The following is a 21,522-nucleotide window of genomic DNA, read 5'->3' as shown; positions in this document are numbered from 1 at the left end:
CCTTCAAAATGCCGGTTTTGCACTATTTTTATGGAAAAACGGCACTGCAGACAAGGACGGCCACACATCCGGATTCTCCCGGACACCACCCCCCCCCCCGCGGACACTGCTGCCGAACGGGGTGTCCCTCTATGACCGGGAAATTCCGGACGCATGGCAACCCCAAATAAGTCCGGATCTAGCCCTGCCTGACGATTGGTTTTTCACTCGTTGTCCTCCCTGAGCTATGACGACGCCTGGTCTCCTGTCTCTGGGACTTTCATCATGCGCCCGCGTGCGAAATATCTTCCTTTGGACGACTGACGCCGAATAGAAGAAAGAATACCAGAGCCTTTGGCGGAGCGGAGCGAGACCGTGACGTCGTCGCTGGAACTTCCCCGCGTTCCACTTCCTCTGCCCTTCGCTCCCTCGTTCTCCTCCTCCCCGCCCTCCTCCCGGCATGCAACGGGCGCGTCTCAAGATGGCTGCCTCCGTGCCGGGGAGGATGGCGAGGCTTCCTTTGCGCGTGGGGTGGCAGGTACTGTATTTTCACGGGGGAGGCGGGTCGATGGGAATGGACGGAGTGGGCGGGGGGGGGGAGCGTGTCAGCCTCAGTATCTCCTCGTGCATGCATGTGCCTCGCCTTGCCTAGCCGTACGAGTAGTTACGGCTTGCCAACATATAAGAAGCAAGAGATCTCTCCTCCCTAAACCCCCACAACGTAAAACGGAGAGGAAATAAAGAAGATAAATAAACTGCAAAAAAGTTAAATAAAGAACGTTAGAGGGTGCATCAAAAGGCACCCCCTATTTTGCTTTTGTTCTTTTACTTAGGTGTGCATTACTGCATATGTGTGCTGTATCCTGTGGGAAAGGCAAACTTGTTTATGTTTGAATGTGTGCATGTCTCCGAGGTTTTTTTAGGGGGGGAGTTTTTTATTGGCATCCCTCACAGACACCATTTCAGGAAACAAGGGGGGAGGACTTGTGTGCTTGCTTCTGATTCTGCTTTTAGTCTCTGCAGACAGCTTCCTTTTTCTTTTTCTTTTAAAAATTATTTATTGATAATTTATCCAGTGATATGCCGACTACTACTTTTTGTGGGAAGTTGTGTAGGTTTGTACTTTCCTCTTTAAATTGTTTTGGAAAGTGAAGTGTTTTTGCAGGAGAAGATCTTGTGAAGGCAGGCAGACGTATGTTGTTGACATCCTTCTGTCTCGAGGCAATGGAAAAGTATGCCATCAGGGGTAAAATCAAACCATTGGAGAGTTACAGCGTCTGCTGTGGCTGTAGAGAACGATGTGACAGAGACATGTTTTATTGCAGCTGGGGCAGATGAAGGCATCCAGTTTTGCTGCACTCCTCCCAGTGGTAATTTCTTCTCTGGCTATTGCTATGGATGCACAACCTGACCGCCTGTCTGCAGGCACCATGGTCATCTGGAAGGGATTCCCACACAGTAGGGTTAATGTTGCCAGCCTTCATGCTACATTTGCAGACATCTTTATAACAGAGTTGATCTGCCAACAGGCCTGGGGCCAGCTCTTTGTAAAGCACATCCTTGGGGATCCATCTTCCATTCTATGTACATGATCAAGCCAGCAAAAACTTTCCTGAGACAGAAGTATAAACATTCTGGGAATATGGAAAGTGCAGTCCCAGAAGGCAGACTACCTGGTTTTTTTTTTTGGTAAGAAGAGAAATACAATTGGAATGTACCTTGGAGATTATCTAGTTCAACCTTCTGCTCAATGCAGGACATATACAGCACCTTAGAACATAGAAAATTGCATTATACTGATTCAGACCATTGATCTGTATAGCCCAGTATTATCTATACAGTGGTACCTCGGGTTACATACGCTTCAGTTTACATACGCTTCAGGTTACAGACTCCGCTAACCCAGAAATACTACCTCGGGTTAAGAATTTTGCTTCAGGATGAGAACAGAAATTGTGCTCCGACGGTGCGGCAGCAGCAGGAGGCCCCATTAGCTAAAGTGGTGCTTCAGATTAAGAACAGTTTCAGGTTAAGAACGGACCTCCGGAAGGAATTAAGTACTTAACCCGAGGTACCACTATACTTATTGGCGGTGGCTCTACAGGGTTTCAGACAGGGGATGTTCCCAACCTTTCCTGGAAATGCCAGAGATTGAACCAGGGACATTGTGTTTGTAGAGCAGATGTTCTACCACTGAGCTATGGCCCATTCCTGTCCAGTCTTGGTTTAAATGCTTCCAGTGAAAAGAAGCCCTGAGGCAGTCTGTTTCACTGTTCAACAACTCTTCACCATTAGGAGTCTTCTAATATCTAGCTAAAACTTGCTTCCATTCAACTTCAACCCATTATTCTAATCTGCCCACTTTCTACCTGATAATCCTTTGGCTGTTTGAGGACCACTATGTTGTCTTCCCTTTAATCTATTCCAGGCTAAACATGCCCTGCCCTTTCAATCTTTCCCCATACAGCATCGTTTCCAGACCCCTCGCCGTCCTGGTCACACATCTCTTGGGCATGCTGCTTCCTCCTTCTGTGCATTCATGTACAAGCTGATATGTGCCGAATGCTTATCTAATAGGAGACCATACCGGCCAACGTGTACATATCTGGGATGAAATCAACTTGATTTGGGAAGCAGATAAACGGTGGGTTATCTGCAGTGCGGTTCAAGGTTGTTGATTTGACTTGCTTGTTCTTCCGTTCAACAGGGTGTTGAATGTTTACTGAATGCTGCCCGCTTGGCTCCATCCTCCCTTGTGGTCCCAGTGAGAACAAAGAGGCGGCATTTCATTCCCCCTGCTGTCAATGCAAAGTACACAACTCCGGAAGAGCAGATGAAGCATGCCAGGGCTGCAGGGTTGGTGGTACCTCATGAGCGGTTGATACGCCCCATGAATATTGCCTGCACAGGTAGGTGGTTGTGATTATTCATTATGGGGAAGGTGGTAAAATAGCGCTCAACCTGTGTTCCGGACTTTTTGAAATCTTGAGCCCAAAAGCAAAACAAATATCTCACTCATTCTTTTCACATGTTCCTTCAATGGTGTCTGAGTCTTCCTTAGTGTGAAGGGATGATGAGCTGCTTGTGCGTAAAATCGTAGTCCCTCAGAGTTTGTTCAAGTCCACAAACCCCTGTCTGTGACAGAGCCCCTCAGACATGGCTCCTCTAGTCACTGGTAGATTCCGACAGTGGTTGCTTTCGGAATCGCTTCCAACATAAAAGCTCCTTAACGGAAACACGTCTTCTGGACTCGCGGCGTGACAGTTTCCGGCGAGGAGTGGGTCTCCCTATGGGAGGTCCAGAAACCTCCCCACTGTTCTCGCTGGACGTTTCCCTGAGCCCTCCCTCTTGCTCGCTTTCCCTCAGAGACCCACCTCTCCCCCTGCTGGTTCCTGCTTCAGCTGCTGGGTCTCTCCCAACCTCCGTGAGCCCTTCCACCACCTGTCCCTCCGATGGCAGTTCCCTGACAGTGTAGAGGAGCCATTCACAAAGTGGGTATGCGGCTTTTAAAAATGAGCAAGGTGCTTTCATTGTGGCTTTAGGGTCCAGGGTGTGACTTTTCCTTGAGTGGGAGTTGGTAGGCTGCCTAGAGACATACTTTTGTCTAGCAGCATTATGTGTTTGTTTAATTTATGTAACGTTTTTTAAACATCATTTTCTTTTCTTTTTTTAAAGCACCCCATAGCATTGGGGGGGTATATCTGTGCATGCGTGGGAAACATTTTATGATTGCTATGTCAAACATTGTGCACGTGTGGTTGAACAACAATATTTCAGTAGAATAATTAGCAATAATGTGTACCTTAATCGCCTCTCCCAAGAGATAATCTTACATTTTGTCAGGGGGTTAGCTGGTGGTTTGTTTTTTTAAAAAAATAACCTGTTGCTATATTTGATTGTTTTCTGTTTGGTTACACAGCTGGGATCTTTGATCCTTATATTCCTCCAGAAGGAGATGCCCGTGTGTCGTCTTTGTCAAAGGAAGGGCTGAAGCAAAGGACAGAGCAGGTCAAGCAGACTGCAGTTTCACAGCTAGCGTACGTCCATTCTCATTCTCTTTCTTTCTCTCTCTCTCTCTCTCTCACTCTGGCAGCCAGTCAGTCTAAGACCTCTGGCCACCATTCTATGACTCTGTATTCCTTTTTCTTTCAGTACCTGTGGTTTATGTCACAGATCTCCATAAAGCAACCCTTATTTTTTTTCTTATTTGTGTGTCTTAAATGTACTCCAACCCTAAAGGCTCAAAACAATAACTTTATGTACATTCCCCCTCCCAAAAAAGCATGTTGTGTAGCCCTCATGAGACAGTAGTACTTGAGAATGCAGTGGTAGCAATCTCATATTATGAATGTTAAGCCTTCTTAGAAAATGCTGGTGCGAAGGCTAGGTTCAAACACTTCCCTTTAGTGTCCGGGCTGCCTGTAGGGAAGGGTTTTTATTTTTACAAGGGGCAGCAGTAACGTAGGAAGCTACCTTATCCTTGAGTCAGAACTTTGGTTCATCTACCTAAGTGTTGCTCACACTGATTGGCAGTGACTCTCCAAAGTGTCAGATGGACATTTCCAGCTCTGCATAGAGATGCCAGGAACTGGACCTGATACCTTCTGCATGCAAAGCAAATGTTGTGCCAATGAGCTGCGGCCCCCTCCTACAGCGGTGCAGTCTTAGGAAGTATGATGGGCTGCATATTTTGGCTCTTAGGAATGCACAGACACCTAAATAACCTTCAGAATGTATGATTAAGGTATGTGAGCATACAAACATCCACTAAAGAATCTAAGTATTAGCAGAGTAGATGGAAAGTCTCATCTCCTCCAGTGCTGGTCACTCGGGCAGCCTGAGTGAGTTAACAAACACGGTATGCTAGAGAGGGCTGTCCTTTGTAGTTTTTCCTTGGTTCCTGGAAATCTGCGATATATTGCCTCTTAACATGGAGGCTCAATTCGTAGTTGCAGTGGTTAGGTTTTCCCCCAGTCTTTTCCTCCTCAAATTGATCTAACCCTTTAAAGAGTATTTTAAGATAGTGGCAACCACTACGTCTTGTGACAAGAAATTCCGTGAAACACCTGTGTACTACAATCGATGCAAAGTGACCTGTATTATTTGATAAATTCATATACCACCTCTTCAGAAATTTATCACAAGGTGGTGAACAGCGAATAAAGAGTTGAACAAACATGTATAAAACCAAATGGAATTATTATTATTATTAAAATTTATATACTGCCCTTCATCGGTAGATCTCAGGGCAGTTCACAACATAAAAATACAAAATAAAACACAAAATAAAAACGAAGAAAAAACCACAAACTAACAACCCCCCTCCCCCTCATAAATATAAGATGTTAATCAGCCCAAGACCTGGTTGAAGAGGAACGTTTTTGCCCAGCGCCTAAAGCTGTATAATGTAGGCGGCAATCGAACCTCCCTAGAGAGAGCATTCCACAAACGGGGAGCCACTGCAGAAAAGGCCCCGTTCCCTCCAGACCTCTCATGGGGGAGGCATCTGAAGAAGGGCCTCAGATGATGAGCTCAGGATCAGGGTAGGTTCATTTTCCATTTGTTTATACAGAATTGGCTGTGAATCTATATCAGCTTCGTGTGCAAGAGCCCCTCTGCATCTCTTTTCTGTGTTTTGCCACGATTTGTAATGCGCCAATTTATAAAATTTGCAAAGGCGGTTCTCCCTTAGGGTAGTAGCATGCCTTTGATTTGGATTGTTCCAGTTGGACTCCTTCCAGTAGGCAGGGCTGCGGTGAACAAAACCCTTCTTTCCAGCAGCATCAGTCCACCATTCTAGAACATTGCTGAAAATGCATAATTTAAGGGGGGGGGCGGAAATATAGACTATCATGGCAAGTCATGAGGGGGGCTTCTCTGAACACCTCTCAACCTTCCACAGTTGCTTGAGGGCAAAGTGTGTTAGATGTGGAAGCTGTCTTGGGATTTAATCTCACTTCTGTGGTGTATGCATAGTTTCTATAGACACGAAAAGGCACAGTGCTAACCTTTATGAGGACTGTTTTCCTTGAACTATGGCTGCTTTCTCCCCATCAGACTTCTCTTGTCGTTTCCTTGGCAGGATCCGAAAGATCAAAGATTTTGATCCTGACTTCAGCACAAAAACCTTTCCAGAAAAAGCCCAGAACATCTTTATTGAAGCTCACAATAACTTGACAAAGTAAGATGCTTTAGGATATATCTGTGGGTTCTTGGTTCTGCCTTCTACTCCTGACTTGCAACAATTTCACAATATCTCACAGCCTTTTTCGGATCCAGAGGACTGTTGATATAAAATAGGTTAAATATTGTTTATTGAATAATGTAGGTTGGTATAGGAGTTTTCTCCAAGCTTTTAATTGAGCAAAATTGAGAGTCCAGTGAACCTCAGAAGCTTGCCACACACCAGATTTTTTAATACTAAAATTACCAGGCACTCATGCGTCTGCAATTCATGGTGTTTTTCTTATCTGCTTTCTGCTCACCTGTGGGAGTCATAGCCATGGTAAAGGCTTGTAATATTGCAGGGTGCCCCCTGACCTCGGCTGACCAGCACTCTGAGCTTTACAATGTATTGGAATGCATGACCTCATATGGAGTTATGTCCCCCCCCCTCTGGGCAGTGTAACCCTATATCATTTGTGGGTGGGTTAAAGCCTTGACCGGATGTAGGTAACGTGAGACATTGGAATGCAGCCATGCGGCTGGAGAGGAACAAAGAGTAATAAATGGACTGGAGGAAGGGGAAGAAGTCTGAACAAGAGCTGCCCGTCCATGGAAATATTGCTAGCCTCTGTGTCTTTATTTTATGCTTAAAAAGCACCATTTGTATAACGGCTGGCTCCGACACTCACCCTTGCTGTAACCTGTTAAATCCCAATGGAGAAGCCCCACATTGACTAATGTAGTTCATGCAAACACAGTCTGGTTAACGGAAAATAGTTGTCCCATCTTAACTAGTTGTGACCAAATAATGGGATACTGTGTATGATTTGTTAATGATGCTTAAAGACGGGGCAAATCAGGAAGTTTAGTTTCTTGAGAGTGCCACTGTTTTGGGAGGTTCTCAAGAGTTTAGAATTTACCCCTGGTTATGCACAAATGTGCTTCAGGATTATTTTTGTTGCTGACAGTAGTAGAACACCAAACATTTTTAGGAAGAACAGTATCTCAATTAAGTTGGTCTGCATAAGCATTTAGGTAATGCTTTTTTTTTTTTTAATCCATTACAGCTTTAACAAAGAGAAGCTTCACTCCTTAGTGACTGAACGCTGTTACCCGGTAAATATCTGAGAAGATAAACAAATGTCTGGCTAAAGGGTTAAAAGTCCCTAAAAATGTTAGGAAGAAATGTTGATATGTTAGTGCCTCTTTTATTATTTTATTGCATTTGTTTAAAATGCTTTTGAAGCATCTGTGCTCATAGATTTGCACGTAAAAGAACAAAATAACACACCCTGTAAATAAAACAATAGCACTGCAGAAGGAACTCCAGCCCGTGGTCCTAATTTAGCCCAAGAGGCTGTTTCCTCCAAGCCATGTCCACCTGCCTTACAACCGACTTCATATAGGCACATGTGAAGACATGGCTGAAAAGGAGCAATCGGGAGCCTTACAATGTGCTCCCTGTTGATCCTTGGCAAGCAGGGTTTGCATTTGGCACCTGTTAAACTTGGTGTCCAATAAGCCCCACTTGGGAGCTCCCCATAGGAGCCGATCCCTTCCACTGGGCTGTACACCAGTTTCTTTCAGAAGCCCCAGACTGTAGCTCATTGCCTGCTGAAAGTGGGGTTGACTTGGATCACGTAGTTTGAGAGGCTAGAAACCCTATGCTCGCCCTTGATGCTAAAAACGCAAAATGTTGAATTGCTAGGAAATGGTCCGAGGAAACAGATACAAGACTATCCGGTGGAGTTTTCTGGAGTCTCTGGAGCCTCCTAGGGTGGTTCAGGTGCGATGTCCCGATATGGTGAGCAAAACCAACCTGTATGGACAAGTGACGGTTCGAATGCACACTCGGCAGGTGCGTATATCCAATCTCCCTTGCCCTGGATGCAATGAAACATGTTCTGTCTGCCACTGCTTCCTAATGAAACCTTGCTTCTTCCAGAGTCTAGCTATCTATGACCGGTTTGGGAGGCTGATGCACGGCGGAGAGCAGGTACCAAAGGACGTCCTGGAATACGTTGTGTTTGAGAGGCATTTGGCCAATCCCTACAGTCCATGGAGATTACACGGCAAGATTGTTCCAGCTTGGGCTCCTCCAAGGGACCCGATTATTAAGGTACTGTGTTACTAGCAGGAAGCCCAGCATTTTGCTAATCCCTTCACGCTATTTATAAAGGCATCTCCAGGATATGGATGCAAATGTGATGGGAGCCATCCAGTGTTGTTGGCGTTCTTCACGTTACCTTATGTGCAAGATACTTTTGCTTTTTATCTCTGGCTGAATGAGCCAGTGACCTCCCCAAAACCTCCTGCTGAGCTTTATGGCTACACAGAGATTTGAAACAGGGCCTTTTAAATGCCTAAATACAAGACCATCAACGGCGCTCACCCCATTTGAGGCACCTTGCAGGCAATGAAATCCACAAGTGTAAAATTAATGTCAATTTAGTTGTAGAGAGGTGCCCTCCCTTTTCTTAGCTAAGAGCGTGCAGAGGTACTGAGAATATACATTGGAGTGAGACACACAGTGTACAGAGGAAGTTGTTTGTGTGAGACTTGGTTTTACATCCTGTCTCTGGAAGCCTTTGGGTATATTTCAACCATGGCTTCCCCATTTAAATAATCGTGGTTAGGCGTGGGAAAAGAAGGCAAGTGTAAGCAACTCTGCAATACCTACAGAAGGAAGCTCCCCATAGTCTCTCTGCCATGTTCTTAAAAGACCAGATTCCCCATCTCAATGTAGCATCATGCAAAGAAGGAAAACTCAGGGAAGATGTGTAGATGACTCGGTGAGCCTACACAAACAGAGGCTTGCACAGTCCTGAGCATCATTTTGGGACATGGCTGAGAGGGGTGCAAAACCTGTCTTTCATTCCATTTACCATGTGCAAGTTTAGGCCCTAGTCATTGGGTGGTTCTGAGCACGTGCCTCTTCTGCTGCTCAGTTCTAAGGGATAAAACAAAGTGCTGCATATAGGGGCACTTTGAAGTTTTGTTTTTCCTTACAATCAGGCGGTATATAAATTTTATGAAATAAACATTGGTGGTGGGGGGGAAGGAAGGGGACCAGCTTCCTGCTCCTGCCACTGGGTGACCTGGGGATCACTGGCAGGGACCCTGTGGAGAGAAACAAAGTCCCTTCCCCATTGAAATCAGCGTCTGCGATGTGGAATCAATCAGTGTAGATCAGCACTCCCCATTTATTTCTCTCTCACGCACATACCTGGAGAGGAGGCAGATTTAAACATTGCTGCTTTTCTCACGCTCATCCTGAATGCAGCTTTGGGATTGGCAGGGGGAAGCATCTCTTATCTCCCTTTCAGTGTCTGAAAGCCACTTCTGGTGTAAAGAAAAGGAGCAGGACCAGACAAGGAAAACCAAGCTTGGCCTTAAGGCAACTTCCTCCATGATGTGTAGAAGGAGGCTGGGGGAAAACCTGAACTCTCCCTGCCCCCAATCAAATTTGATGGACACATAGCTAGTATAGTAATTATTGGAGAGCGGCTTCCTTTGAAAATTGATGGGCTCCTTTGTGTCCTTCCTCCCTTCTCTCTCTCTCTCTCTCCCTCTCCCCCCCCCCCACTTTACAGACTGTTATGATTCCAGGACCAACACTGGATCCCTCACAAGAATATGAGGAAATGGATATTCCCCAACAGCCACCAGCTCCACGGACTCAGTGGTACAAATAATACCGAAAAGAAGATCTGCAGGGAGCAGAATTCGATATTGCCAGGCAAGGAGTTCACTGCTGAATTGAGCCCTGCCAGCCTTTAGAGGCCTCTTCCGTTTCATGCCTCTGTTGCAGTCCTTTTCACATGCATTATGGGCAGAGGTTTGTTCTTGAGAACTTGCAACAAGCTGCTCAAAGATGCAGTAGGAGCATTCGGGAAGCTGCTGTATATCTTTCCTGTTTTCCGCATCAGACCGGCTGCTGTTTGTCTTCATAAACTGGCCTGCAATGGCCTATTACTTGTTCAGTAAATTAATAGATTTGAAAGGAGTGTTTTCATTCTTAAAAAGAAAAACAGCCCATTTACTATTCCTCAAGGCTTTCTGGAACCAGCAGTTCTGTTCTAGAAGGCTGTGCTCCCTAATGCTAGATGGGTTGAAGCTGGCTGAAAGCCTTCTGCACATGTTCAGAGGCATGCAGAACTGATCTCTGGGTTTTTAGAATAAGCCTAGAGTTAGCTGGTTTTAAACTGAGGGCCTCTCTATCCATTTACCCAACAGTGCAGTAGCTGCATGGAATCCAGCCCTGTTCCAAACAAAGAAACCCTGTTGTTTTGGGAACATTGCATTTTCCAAACACACAGTGCTGCATTCTTATAATGGCTTGAATAGAACTCCCCTGTTCTCGCTATCTCTGAATGTTCTACCTACAAGAAACATGCAGGGAGTTTCTCCTGATTGCTGCTTGGTCAGTTTCAGCTGGAATGATCATCAGTCCTTACCAAAGTGGAGGTGTTGGCAAGGCTAACCCCTTCCCTGACACATACACACAAAGAGTGGGCCCACGGCATCATTCTGGATCTTCCTCTTATATGTGGACTTGATATCAGACTTGTTTTCTTAAATTGGGGTTTATAAGCAAGGCTATACATGTAGTCAGTGCTAAAATAAGTTGTTGTTTTAAAAAAAATGTGCCTTAAAAAATACTACAGCCACAATTGGCTGGGGTAACGATAAGCACCTGATTCCTTCTGCACAGAGCATTGTGAAAACAAGGTCAGTGTTACAAAAAAGAAAAAGAAGATCCACCCCGATATAAATCCAAAGAATCAGCCACACACATCCTATCAATATAGAGATAAGTCTTTTATTTATGTATTTACATTTATTACAGAATTAGATGACCTCGTTTGATATTCAGTGCTGAGACAGACAGGGGCGACCTCACACACTACATTAGCGGTACTTCCTAAAAGTGCAACGAGACACAGCTCACAGGGGGGAAGTGGGACCCATAAAGTAAATATCGGATCCCTGCTTTATTGTAAAGCAGAAAATGTGTGTGTGTGTGCTGCTTGCAGTTTCTTTGCATGGGGAGGAGAGGGGAATAAAGAGAAGTGATCCTTTCCCCCTGAATTCTTCTCCTGATTCTCAGTAAGTGAAGCCAGGAGTGGAGAACCTTTTTTTCGCTGGAGGGTCACAAACCCTTCATGGGCAGCTGGGGGTGGGGTGGGTGGGGAGGCGGTTGCATGCATGCAAGTGGTGTGAAAGTAGGTGAGGCTGGATGCAAAAGGAGGTAGAGTAAGGGATGTGACTCTTACCATTGTATAGTAGGCTGCATTCCAGCCACACACGAGTCAGGTTTCTGCACACTCACGCGCGTCTGTCTATCCTACATCCAAGCAAGCAAGAAGCATGGTCACAATTCAAGGTCACACTGCAGCCAGGCAAAAGCACTTGAGAGGGGCACGGAGCAGCATGGGTTAATGGTGTGGCCTGGGGGCAGCCTGGAGGACATCTGGTCCCTGGGCCTGAGGTTCCCCATTCTTAATTTAAGCAGCTATGGCGAGGAGGAGATCTGAATGGAACGTTCACGTTCAATGGGTTTGTCTTTAGATGTGTGCAGGAATCCATCTTTCAACCCCTTGATCCTCCCTAGGTTGCCAATGGGTCAAGCCAGGCCAGTTGAACCTATAACCTATTCACTTCCTGTACAGTGGTACCTCGGGTTAAGAACTTAATTTGTTCTCGAGTTCCATTCTTAACCTGAAACTGTGCTTAACCTGAGGTACCACTTTAGCTAATGGGGCCTCCCACTGCTGCCACGCAGCTGGTACGTGATTTCTGTTCTCATCCTGAAGCAAAGTTCTTAACCCGAGGAACAACTTCCGGGTTAGCAGAGTCTGTAACCTGAAGCATCTGTAACCTGAAGCATCTGTCACCCAAGGTACCACTGTACTTTTCTACACTATAAGGGGGCTTTTCTACCAGAAATCCAGTCCCGGCGACATGTTTTCTTATGCACAATGGCAGCTAGGATGGAATCTCCTGTAGGCAGTGCTTCCTGGGATGCTGAGTTTGAATAGGCTATCCCCATAGTGCCGCCATGTTGTGCTGAGATGCCTCCATTCCTGCTGTGCGCTTCCATGTACTGTTGGCTCTGGACCAGAAAGGAGGGACTTAGGCCCAGTGAAGCTTTGTAGAGTGGGGATAAGAGCAGCCTTGCCTTGCAGGGCAAAGGAACTGGGAATAGAGAGGGACCTCCAAAGAAAATCCCACTGCAAGCTCTCCAGGTTGGCCGTTCCAAAAAGGATGACCCCAGGGCATGGCAGCAGTGTGCCATGAGAAATAAACAAAAGGCTCCTTTGAGCCCAAGGTGTCCGTCCTCAGAGGAGGCCGCCTGCCCATTGTGTTTCTATGATTCACTACTCTGGCCATGCCTCTTTCCCACTTGGTCTCCTTGTTGTAATTCTGCTGCCTCTCAGGTGTGGTTGAGTGATCCCGTCACTCACAGTTGCAGAGACACAGCAGAGTTACCCACTTTTGGAGGGACGTTGCATGTTCCATCTCGGTGTCAGTCACTGTTTTGGGTTTGCTTGCCTCTAACTAAGGCAGTCAGACCAGAGACTCAATAAGAAATATGGAGGATATTCTTTGAGGCTGAGCAATTATTATTTTATTCTAAAAGTGTGCCTCCAACAAAACTGGCCAGTGACTGGCTGTGTCTCTCTTTTAGCAGGGTTTCCTTCCCTGTCCAACCTAGAGATACTTTGTCCATCAATCGAGGGCTCAATTGCCAAGCTACAACCACCATATGGAGGCTGCTTTATGCGGTATGTGTTGCCACACCGAGATATTTTTTCTCTCCTGCAGTGACTCTTGGATTGGGTCATTTCTGTCCATGCCACCATGCATGCCCCAAAAGACAAGGTGAAAGCCTACTGACTGCCATAGTGCTGATTAGCTCGTCCTAGTACTGAACCTAAAGCTACTTCCTGAGTTTCATTGGGGGGGGGGGGAGATAAGCAGGTGAAAGTCTGGCACACAATTTAAGAAGAAAGGGCAAAAGACTAAGGGTCAGCAGAGGCAGGATGGAAGGGTTAGCCCCCTCCCTTCGGTAGCCAAGTAACAATGAACAAACTTTGTAGAAGTTACAGCTTAGCTGCCACTCCTCTGCAATAGGCAGTTGCAGGGAAGACTTGTGTGTGCTTCACTGTGCACACTCGGTTCATGCTGGCAAACAGAAAGACTCGCCTGGCCCAGAGCAGGAAAAGGCAGCATGTTTCCAGGCTTCCAGTAGATAGGCACCTGGTTGGTCACTGTGAGAATAGGATGCTGAGCTGGTAGATGGGCTTTTTGTCCAATCCAGCAGGGCTGGAAAGTCCCAGGCTTAATCCCTGGGGAAATTCTGAGATTCCCCACTTTAGGCAAACATTAAGGCTTCCTTTGTGTCAGCCAATTATTAAAACTGCTCATGACATGTCCTCCCAAAAGATATGTGAAAACATCTGGGCGTGGGGGATGACTTGCAGAGCGACTGATAACCAAAAGTTAACATTCAGATACCTTTGGAGGCATTAAAAAACAAACCGTTAACCTTATGTGGGTCTGGGAGCAGGTCCAACTTCAGAAGCTTTGCTGCCTGAGCTGGAGCAGCAAATGTTGGACCCCACCCCAAATCAAGGTGCATAGTATAGTACCCAAGATCAGCCAAGTTATTTTGGCACCTGAGACAGAAAATACCATGAATGCCTCTTCTCTTTCTGCGGCAAATGCAATAATAGCAAAGAATAAACTTTTTTGTTGCGCTTTCATGATGCCCAACGTGAGGCAGCTGCCTTATTTTATCCAATGATAGGGCTGGCCCCAATTCTGATAAATCAGCAGTTGGGAACCAATGGCCCTCCAGGTGTCGCTGGGCTACAACTCCCATCAGCCCCAACCAGCATGGCTAATGATCAGGGATGATGGGAGTTGTAGTCCAACAGCAACCTGAAGGGCCAAAGGTTCTCCACTGCTGCGATAAATAGAGAAGAGCAGGTATGAGGTTTGGAATTAAACGGGAAGATTATCCTGAGCAGAATTATCCCCTTTCCCTTGCAAAGGGAAGACAGAAACAATTCTGCTCATTACTTGAAACAATAAGTAACACTTCGGGATTCATTACCCAGTCGTTCATTAGCCACAATGAACTACATTTGTTCTTGTTCCCAACCCGTTAAGCCACCTAGTTCAGATCAAAGTTGTAAAAGAAAACCCAGGAAAGAAACCTATGTAATTTATGCAAGTCTCTCTGTCGAATAGTTCCCAGTTCCCTTGTGATTTGATGTTCAAGCTTGCTCAAAGCCCCTCTTATTAATTTACTTGTTTAATGTGAGCATGTTATCCAGGTGGTGTTGTTTGCAGACATCAGGAGTGGGTGGTGTGGAAACACCTGGGGGGACGTCAAGGCAAGGCTGGGTTCTACACGCTACACACACAGAACGGAACGTGCAGACTTGAGCAGCTAGCTTGGGTTTTCTGCAAATGAAGGCAGGAAGGTACAACTTTTCTCTAACAAACAGCAGTCTGCCAGCCTGGTAATGCCCAAGCATAGTTCATTTCCCTTATCAAATGTGGTCAGCAGCATCACCAGAGCTGGCAGAAGTCTTTTGTTTTCAAATCCGGGCAGCCGGCTGACTTGAGCCATTTTGTGGCTGCACGGGCAGTCCTTTCTCAAGAAGATTTTTCTCTCTAAGCGAGTCCTCGGCTGCGTCGGGTTCAGTCACAGTCCCAGGGACAGATGTCTGATTTGGCTTTGCTGGGGGGACCCTCTGCCTCGCCCGCCCCAGACTCCTTCGCTTCTTTGCTTTTCATTGAAGTGGCGGTGGCAGCAGCAGGGCTGGGCTCATCCCAGGGACACACCTCAGAGAAGCTTTTGCTGATTTCAGCAGTCTCTCCCCCAGTCAATACAGAGTCCCCCTCTGCTTCCCAAGGGCAGACGTCAGCCACAGGGCGGTCACTTTGGCGTCTCGCTGGTGTATCCACAAGTAGGCTGCTACCTTTGCTTAGACCTTGGGGCGGAAGACTGCGACACAAAGGCTTGTGTCCAGCCAGACCAGCCTCTTTGCTCTGGGACCTCTTCATGCTGGCCGTTGCCTTCTCTGTCCCACCGGTGTGTGTCGGATGTCTTTCATTCTTAGTAGGCAACAGCGTTCCTGCTTCCCACGGACAAACGTCCTCTTTAGTGGATGCTTCCGGCTGATCTGTTTCCCAAGGGCAGACCTCTGTCTTCCTGCTTTCGGTGCTGCCGGGCTTCTTGGAGGCGGCGGTGGCAGGAGCACTTGCGATCGAGGCTTCCGCAGTGTCCGTGCTCTCCCATGGACAGATGTTTTCTCGAACGCTTGTCCCTTTCTGCAGAGGTTTTGGTGGTTTTTCGGGGCCTTTTGAACCTGCTGTTATACCCTCCTTTGAAACGGCACCCACATCCTTACTCAATGTCCCTTTCTCAAACAGCGCCCCAGCCAGGTCCCATGGGCACACTTCAACCTGGGCAGGAGATCCGAATTCCTGGGTCTCCCATGGGCAAACCTCAGCTTTTAGACTTTCAACACTCTCTGATTTCATGGAGCCAACCTTGGACAGATCTAGGCTTTTACTCCCTTTTACTGAGAATTCGTCGCCAGTTTTCTGGGGGTGAGAAAACCCTTGATGGCTTTGAGTCTTCTCTATCTTCTTAGAGGCAACTTCTCCCTCAGCTGTCTTCAAACCTGGAGCGGTCAGCGCTTTGGCCGTTGAGGCTCCCTTTGCATCTTGCATTGATGCCCCTCTGGCGACTGGCGCTGGCGGCGTTTTCACGGGGAACATATCAGTCTTGCCACTAGACTCCTCATCCTCAACTTCCCAAGGACACACCTCTGCCCTCAAGCTTTCGGCGCTGCTTGATTTCTTTGAGCTAGCTCGGGACAGGTCTGGACTTCTGCTGCTGGACAGTTCCACGCTCTCCCAAGGGCAGATGGATTCTTGAGGGCTGGTTACTTCTGTCCTGACCTGCAACAGATCTAGACTTCGGGTGCTTTTGGCAGGTGGCTTCTCAAAGTCCATACTCTCCCGGGTGGCACCATACTCCTGGTGGCTTTTTGACTTCTCTATCTTCTTAAATGTTTCTCCTCCAGCTTTCTTTGAGTCTGGACTTCTTTGTGCCTTGCCTTTCTTCCCCTGGGAAATCTCAAGTGGACTCCCCCTTCCCTTCCCTTTTTCAAATGGGGCTGTGGCTACAGACCATGGGCAGATGTCCATCGTGCTGCTTGCTTCTTCTTCCTCCGTCTCCCATGGACAAACCTCGGCCCGTAAACTTTCAGCGCTGTCTGATTTCCTTGATCCAGCTTTGGAAAGGGCTGGGCTTTGGCCTCCGGACCTTCCTGAAGGTTCATCAAGTTCCATGCTCTCCCATGGACAGATGTCCTCTCGCGAGCTACTTAGCTCCTCCATTGGCTTCCATAAAACCCGTGGGGAGGGGCTCCTGCTGCCGTCTTTCCCTTTGGCGACCCCACCCTCCTCCTCCTTCCCCACTGCACTTCCTTCAGTTACTTCCCAAGGACAGACCTCTGCCTTTAAGCTCTCAACACTGTCTGATTTCTTGGTAGGGATTTTGGACCCTTCAGGTTGAGCAGAGAGTTCACCGGGTTCTTCTGCGTTGTCCCAGGGGCAGGCAGACTCTCGAGCGCTTCTCACCTTCTCTGTTGTTTTAGAAGCACCTACTTGGTTCAGTGGGGCAGCCCTCTGGCTCTCACGAGCCCCAGCACCCTCTGGCGATGGCCTCTTGCCTACCGGACTTGAAGGCATCTCCCATGGGCACACATCTGCCTTATGGCTGGGTTCTGCCTCCTGACTTTCCCAGGGACACACCTCCACCTTAAGGCTTTCAACGCTAATGGATTTTTTAGAGACGGCTTTAGATGGGCCTGGACTCTTAGCACTGGGCCTGGTTGACGGGTCATCGGTGTCCACGGTCTCCCAAGGGCAGATAGATTCTCGTGGACTGCTTGCCTTCTCCAGAGGTTTAGACGTGGCGTCTCCAACCACCTTTGCTGCCCCATTGGCATCTTGCTTTGAGGACCTTCTTTCTGACTGAGCTGGAGGCACTTCCCAGGGGCAGATTTCTGCTTTAGCACCAACGTCGGCGCTTGCAGTTTCCCACGGGCAAATTTCTGCCTTTTGGCTTTCCACACGGTCCAATTTCAAGCTGCCTTTGGACAGATCCGGACTCTTGAGCTTAGGTTGGATAAGTGAATCTTCCCTACCTGTGCTCTCCCATGGGCAGACTGGCTCTCTAGTCCCGCTGCTTCCCTTCTCTGGTGCTGCATCCCTAGGTCCTGTTTTCTCCTCTTTGGAGACTGTGCTTGCTATTCTAATACCTGCTTCTGCCTCTTGTGCTTCCCAGGGAGCAACCTCTGCCGTTTTGCTCTGGAAGCTGTCAGGCTTCTTTGAGCTGATGTTACTTGGGTCTAAAGCTTTTGCACAGGGCTTTAGCAAAGTACCCTCCAATTCCACGTCCTCCCAGGGACAGACAGAGCCGCGCTGTACGTTGTCCTCTGGTGTTTTAAGGGGATGTGGTGCTTGCAATATAATGCCCTTGGAAGGTTCTCCTTCAGGCCAGTTCGGTCCTTTTTCTAATGAAGGTGCAGCTGCTTCCCAGGGACACACTGCGGCGGCCTCCGTTTCCCAAGGGCAGACCTCCAGTTTTTTACCTTCCCCACTGCTTGATGCCTTCAAAGCTGCTTTGGGCGGTTCTTGTGTTTGGGTGGCAGGTTTTGTAGAAGAGCCTTCAGCACCTGCATCCTCCCAAGGGCAAACAGTGCCTTGATAGCTGCTGTCTCTCTCCAGTTTCCTGTTTTTGGACAACGGACCTTTGATCTTTTTGCCTTCAGTCCCTTTGGAGCCTTCCCCTGAAACTCCACACACTTTCTCCGATGCTGCATCGCTCATCTCCCAAGGGCATATTGCCGCTTTGATGTCTGCTCCGCTGTCAGATTTCCTCAGAGTTGCTCCATGTTGAGCATCTTTTCCCCCTGGCAATTCCATGGACTCCCAGGGGCAAACAGAGTCTTCTTGGTGGCTGGCTTCTTTCCCTCCTGCTGGTCTTAGCAGGGTGGTGCTCTTTGTCTCTTTGGAGGATCCTTCGTTTTCCTCCTGAGATGTCTTTATCTTTGAGGGAAGTTCTTCCATTTCCCAAGGGCAGATCTGTGTTTTAACACTGATGTCAACCTCTTCAGATTCCCAAGGACTAACCTGTGCCCTCCTCCTCTCAACGCTCCCAGGTTTCTTTCGGTCTCCCTTGGACAGGCCCGGGCTCTTCTCAATCTCTGTTCCCAGAGAGGGCTCCTTGATATCTCTGGAATCAGCCTTCTCTTGGGATTCACTTGGAAGAGCCTCTCTCAAAGATGTTCCTTTCTTGGGCCCATCAGAAGGCTTCCCTCTGCCCTCTGTTACTGCCTTGTCCTCTGTCAAGGCACTGCTGGTTCCCCAGGACGGTTGGTCAGTTTTTGTGCTGGCTGGGATCTCAGCCACTTCCCAAGGACACGCCTCTGCCTTTTTGCTGTCTGCCTTGGAAACCACTAGAGGGGGAGTGGTAGCAGTTTTGCCCTCTCGCTTTTGATCCTCCTCCACACTCTCCCAGGGGCACACAGATTCCCGTTGGCTCTTGCTTCTTTCCAGCCTGCTAGGGTGCATCTCTCCAGCACCTTGGGAACCTATTGCTTCTGTGCTGACCTCCCAAGGACAGACCTCCAGCGCTTTGCTTGGACTATTCTTAGTGCTCGGAAGGGCCTCTTCCTCCTCCTCTTTCTCATCCCAAGGACAAATGGTTGCTTGCTTGCTGACTACCTTTGCCCTGGTCTCTGCAATCACCTGTTTCCTTGGTGACCCTCCTCCGGCAGACACTGAGGCTGTCGCTGCCAACTTGGGCTTCTCACTCTTTCCGTTGGCATCCTTCTCATTTTTCTTCTGGCTTTCTTCGGCATCCTTCCTTGCCCTTATGCTTGTCTTTATCCTCGACCGGTTGAATGCTTTGATGGCCATGCCTAAGCCTTTCATGGAGCTTTTGGAAATGGATGCTTGGGGCTGTTTCTCAGGAGAACTCTTCTGGCTGTCTGACTCGCTTGTCTCAGAGTCCTTTTTGCTCGGGACAGGCACTTCCATGACTTCCCAAGGGCAGACTTCTGCAGCCATGGAGGCCAGCCTGTTTAGCGCCACCGGGGAAGAAAGTGGCACGGCTCCTTCGGCCTGCCTGGTCCTTTCTGTCTCAGCCTTTGCCAGAGGCTCCTCCGTTTCCCATGGACATATGTTTCCCATGGACATATCTTTGAGATCACCTGGGCAGGGCTCAGAAGAAGGTTGCATTTGGTCCAGGCCATCCTGAGGAGCAGAGTCTTTCCTTTTGAGGCTGTGAGCCAAACTTTGCTGCCTGACAGGTGGTTCGGGGGGTATCTTCTTGCTGATCGGGTGCCTCTTCCCAAGCAAATCGGAGGTGTTGACGCTGATGCTCCTGATGGACGCGTATGTGACATGCTTCTGGGATCTGCTTTCCGAGGGCGTCGAGGGGGCCGTCGCAGCTTCTCTGCTGGAGCTGCCGTCTTCCAGGAGGGAGCTCACAGTTCCCTCTGAGGTATCGTCCCTCTGGAGCTGTTTCGCTGCCACCTCCGAGGCCACGTCAGTAACCTCTGTGTGCCCGGAGACGTCACTTTCCATTGCAGAGTCACTTTCCACAGCTGCTCTGCTCCCTTTGTCTTGGGCTAGCTTACTGCCGTCTTCCAAGTAGGCCCTGCTGGTGAGGAGCAAGGCTTTCTCTTTGGCGCTGGTGACGACGCTGAGGGATTTCTGCAAAGGGGAAGGCCTGGGATGCAGAGGCTTCTTATCCGCCGTCAGGTTGTGAGCGCTGGCCGACTTGTAGACCAGAGGGGCCGAGTCGTCGAGAGAGTCGCTGTTGGACCTCTCCGAGGCTTTCTTGGCTAGCTTTTTCCTCATCAGCGAGTCTAGCAAAGGAGCTTCTTTGCAACTGTCGTGCCTGGCTGGTAAGCTGTTCTCCTTGGCATCCCTCACGTGCTCGTAAGTGCTGTAGGACTTCTTCAGCGAGGAGGCTGCCTTGTGTCTGGAAGAGGAGTCCTCTTTCAGTTTCATGCTCGAGCTGCCGGAATCCAAGGGCCTGCGCTTGTAGGACCCGGAGCGGCTCTCTCCCCCCACAGACCCGTCTTTCTCCTCTTTGCTGTGCTGCCGGGACATCGACTCGGGGATCTCGGTGATGCGCCTCATGAGGGAACGGCCCAGGCCCCGCTTGGAACTTCTCTTCTTCTGAAGATGAGGGTTGTTGGCCGTCATCTTCTTGGTCTTGTGAACCTCAAGTTGCGTGTAAAGCTTTTTCAGTTCATCCTACATGTTATGTGTAGCGGGGAGGGGGGTGGCGGTTGCGGTGAAGCGGGGGGACACAGACACAAAAGGGGGGGAAGAGGGAAGACAAAAAGAAAACCCTTATTCAGTCAAAAGCCTAATGGCAACAGTTGTGTCATCGTAGGGGCTCAACGACAACACCGTGGGGTTTTATAAATGCAAGGCCTTCTTTCCTTGATCAGAACCTGCGAGCCCTCTGGGTTTTGATGGATTACGACTCCCATCATCCCTGGCGGTGGCTGATGGGCATTGGGAGTCCAATGCCATCTGGAGGGTCCCAGGCCCCCTATACTTAGGATCACCGGAAGCAGTGCTTTTTTTCTAGAAAAATAGGTGCCGGGACTCACCATGAAGTCACTACAGTAAGCGACACACTTTTTAACAACAACAAAAGAGGTCCCAGTACTGTGTACTCTTGAGTACCCCCTTGAAACCTTGAAACCAAAAGCACTGACCGGAAGTAGCTACTATTAAGGGTCATGGCTCGTCCGTCCCCCGTCCCCCCCGTTCCATGCTGGCATTTCGTTCCACCGGGGGCCAGTTGTGGCATGGGAAGGGAGGCAAGGAAGCACGGTTGGCAGAAGCCTTTAGCTGGGTGGGGCTGACCACACTGAGGTTTTCAGTTCATGTGGCCTCGACACGTACGGTTGACCCATAGCAAGGAATGGAAGGTAAGCATCTCAGGCTTGCCTGCTCCATTCCCAGGCACTGAATGTTTGTATGAATGCACATCCATTCATACGTGAACATGAATGGAGTGGTAAGGGATGGATGGCACGGATGGGATGTTATCGGTGTTAAAATTATTTATTTATTTATACCACTCCCATCTGGCTGGGTTTCCCCAGCCATTCTGGGCGGCTTCCAACAAAATATTAAAAATACATTAAGACATCAGTCATAAAAAACTTCCCTAAACAGGGCTGCCTTCAGATATCTTCTAAAAATCAGAGAGTTGATTATTTCCTTGACATCTGATGGGAGGGTGTTCCACAGGGC

The 21,522-nt window shown here is 48.4% G+C and overlaps 2 protein-coding genes across 2 annotated transcripts in view; one reads left to right on the top strand and one right to left on the bottom strand.

Annotated features, from left to right (window-relative positions):
- Positions 1-386: 386 nt before the first annotated feature.
- Positions 387-10,147, top strand: MRPL45 (mitochondrial ribosomal protein L45). Its single transcript, XM_082197382.1, has 8 exons — positions 387-517; positions 2,687-2,888; positions 3,899-4,016; positions 6,062-6,160; positions 7,212-7,260; positions 7,853-8,002; positions 8,090-8,263; positions 9,738-10,147. Exons 1-8 carry the CDS (start codon positions 440-442, stop codon positions 9,837-9,839), a joined length of 972 nt encoding a protein of 323 aa, XP_082053508.1. The 5' UTR covers positions 387-439; the 3' UTR covers positions 9,840-10,147.
- Positions 10,148-10,946: 799 nt separating this feature from the next.
- GPR179 (G protein-coupled receptor 179) overlaps positions 10,947-21,522 on the bottom strand; it is a 45,560-nt gene continuing 34,984 nt past the window's right edge. Inside the window, exon 11 of the mRNA XM_082197156.1 lies at positions 10,947-20,505. Within this exon, the coding sequence (XP_082053282.1) occupies positions 14,860-20,505 (5,646 nt within the window). The 3' untranslated portion in view covers positions 10,947-14,859. The remainder of the gene's footprint in view (positions 20,506-21,522) is intronic.

The sequence above is a fragment of the Podarcis vaucheri genome, assembly GCF_965113315.1.
Source record: "Podarcis vaucheri genome assembly, chromosome: 13".
Taxonomy (NCBI): domain Eukaryota; kingdom Metazoa; phylum Chordata; class Lepidosauria; order Squamata; family Lacertidae; genus Podarcis; species Podarcis vaucheri.
Note: the sequence above shows the minus strand (reverse complement) of the source record. Positions and strands in the feature narration are given on the sequence as shown.

What these genes read in the sequence shown, in the direction of transcription:
- MRPL45 (XM_082197382.1), top strand. Translation starts at nt 440, where the DNA reads ATGCAACGGGCGCGTCTCAAGATGGCTGCCTCCGTGCCGGGGAGGATG. An exon ending in ACTGCAGTTTCACAGCTAGC is followed by an intron (nt 4,017 to 6,061) that starts GTACGTCCATTC and finishes TTTCCTTGGCAG; the next exon opens with GATCCGAAAGATCAAAGATT. An exon ending in TGACTGAACGCTGTTACCCG is followed by an intron (nt 7,261 to 7,852) that starts GTAAATATCTGA and finishes TTGAATTGCTAG; the next exon opens with GAAATGGTCCGAGGAAACAG.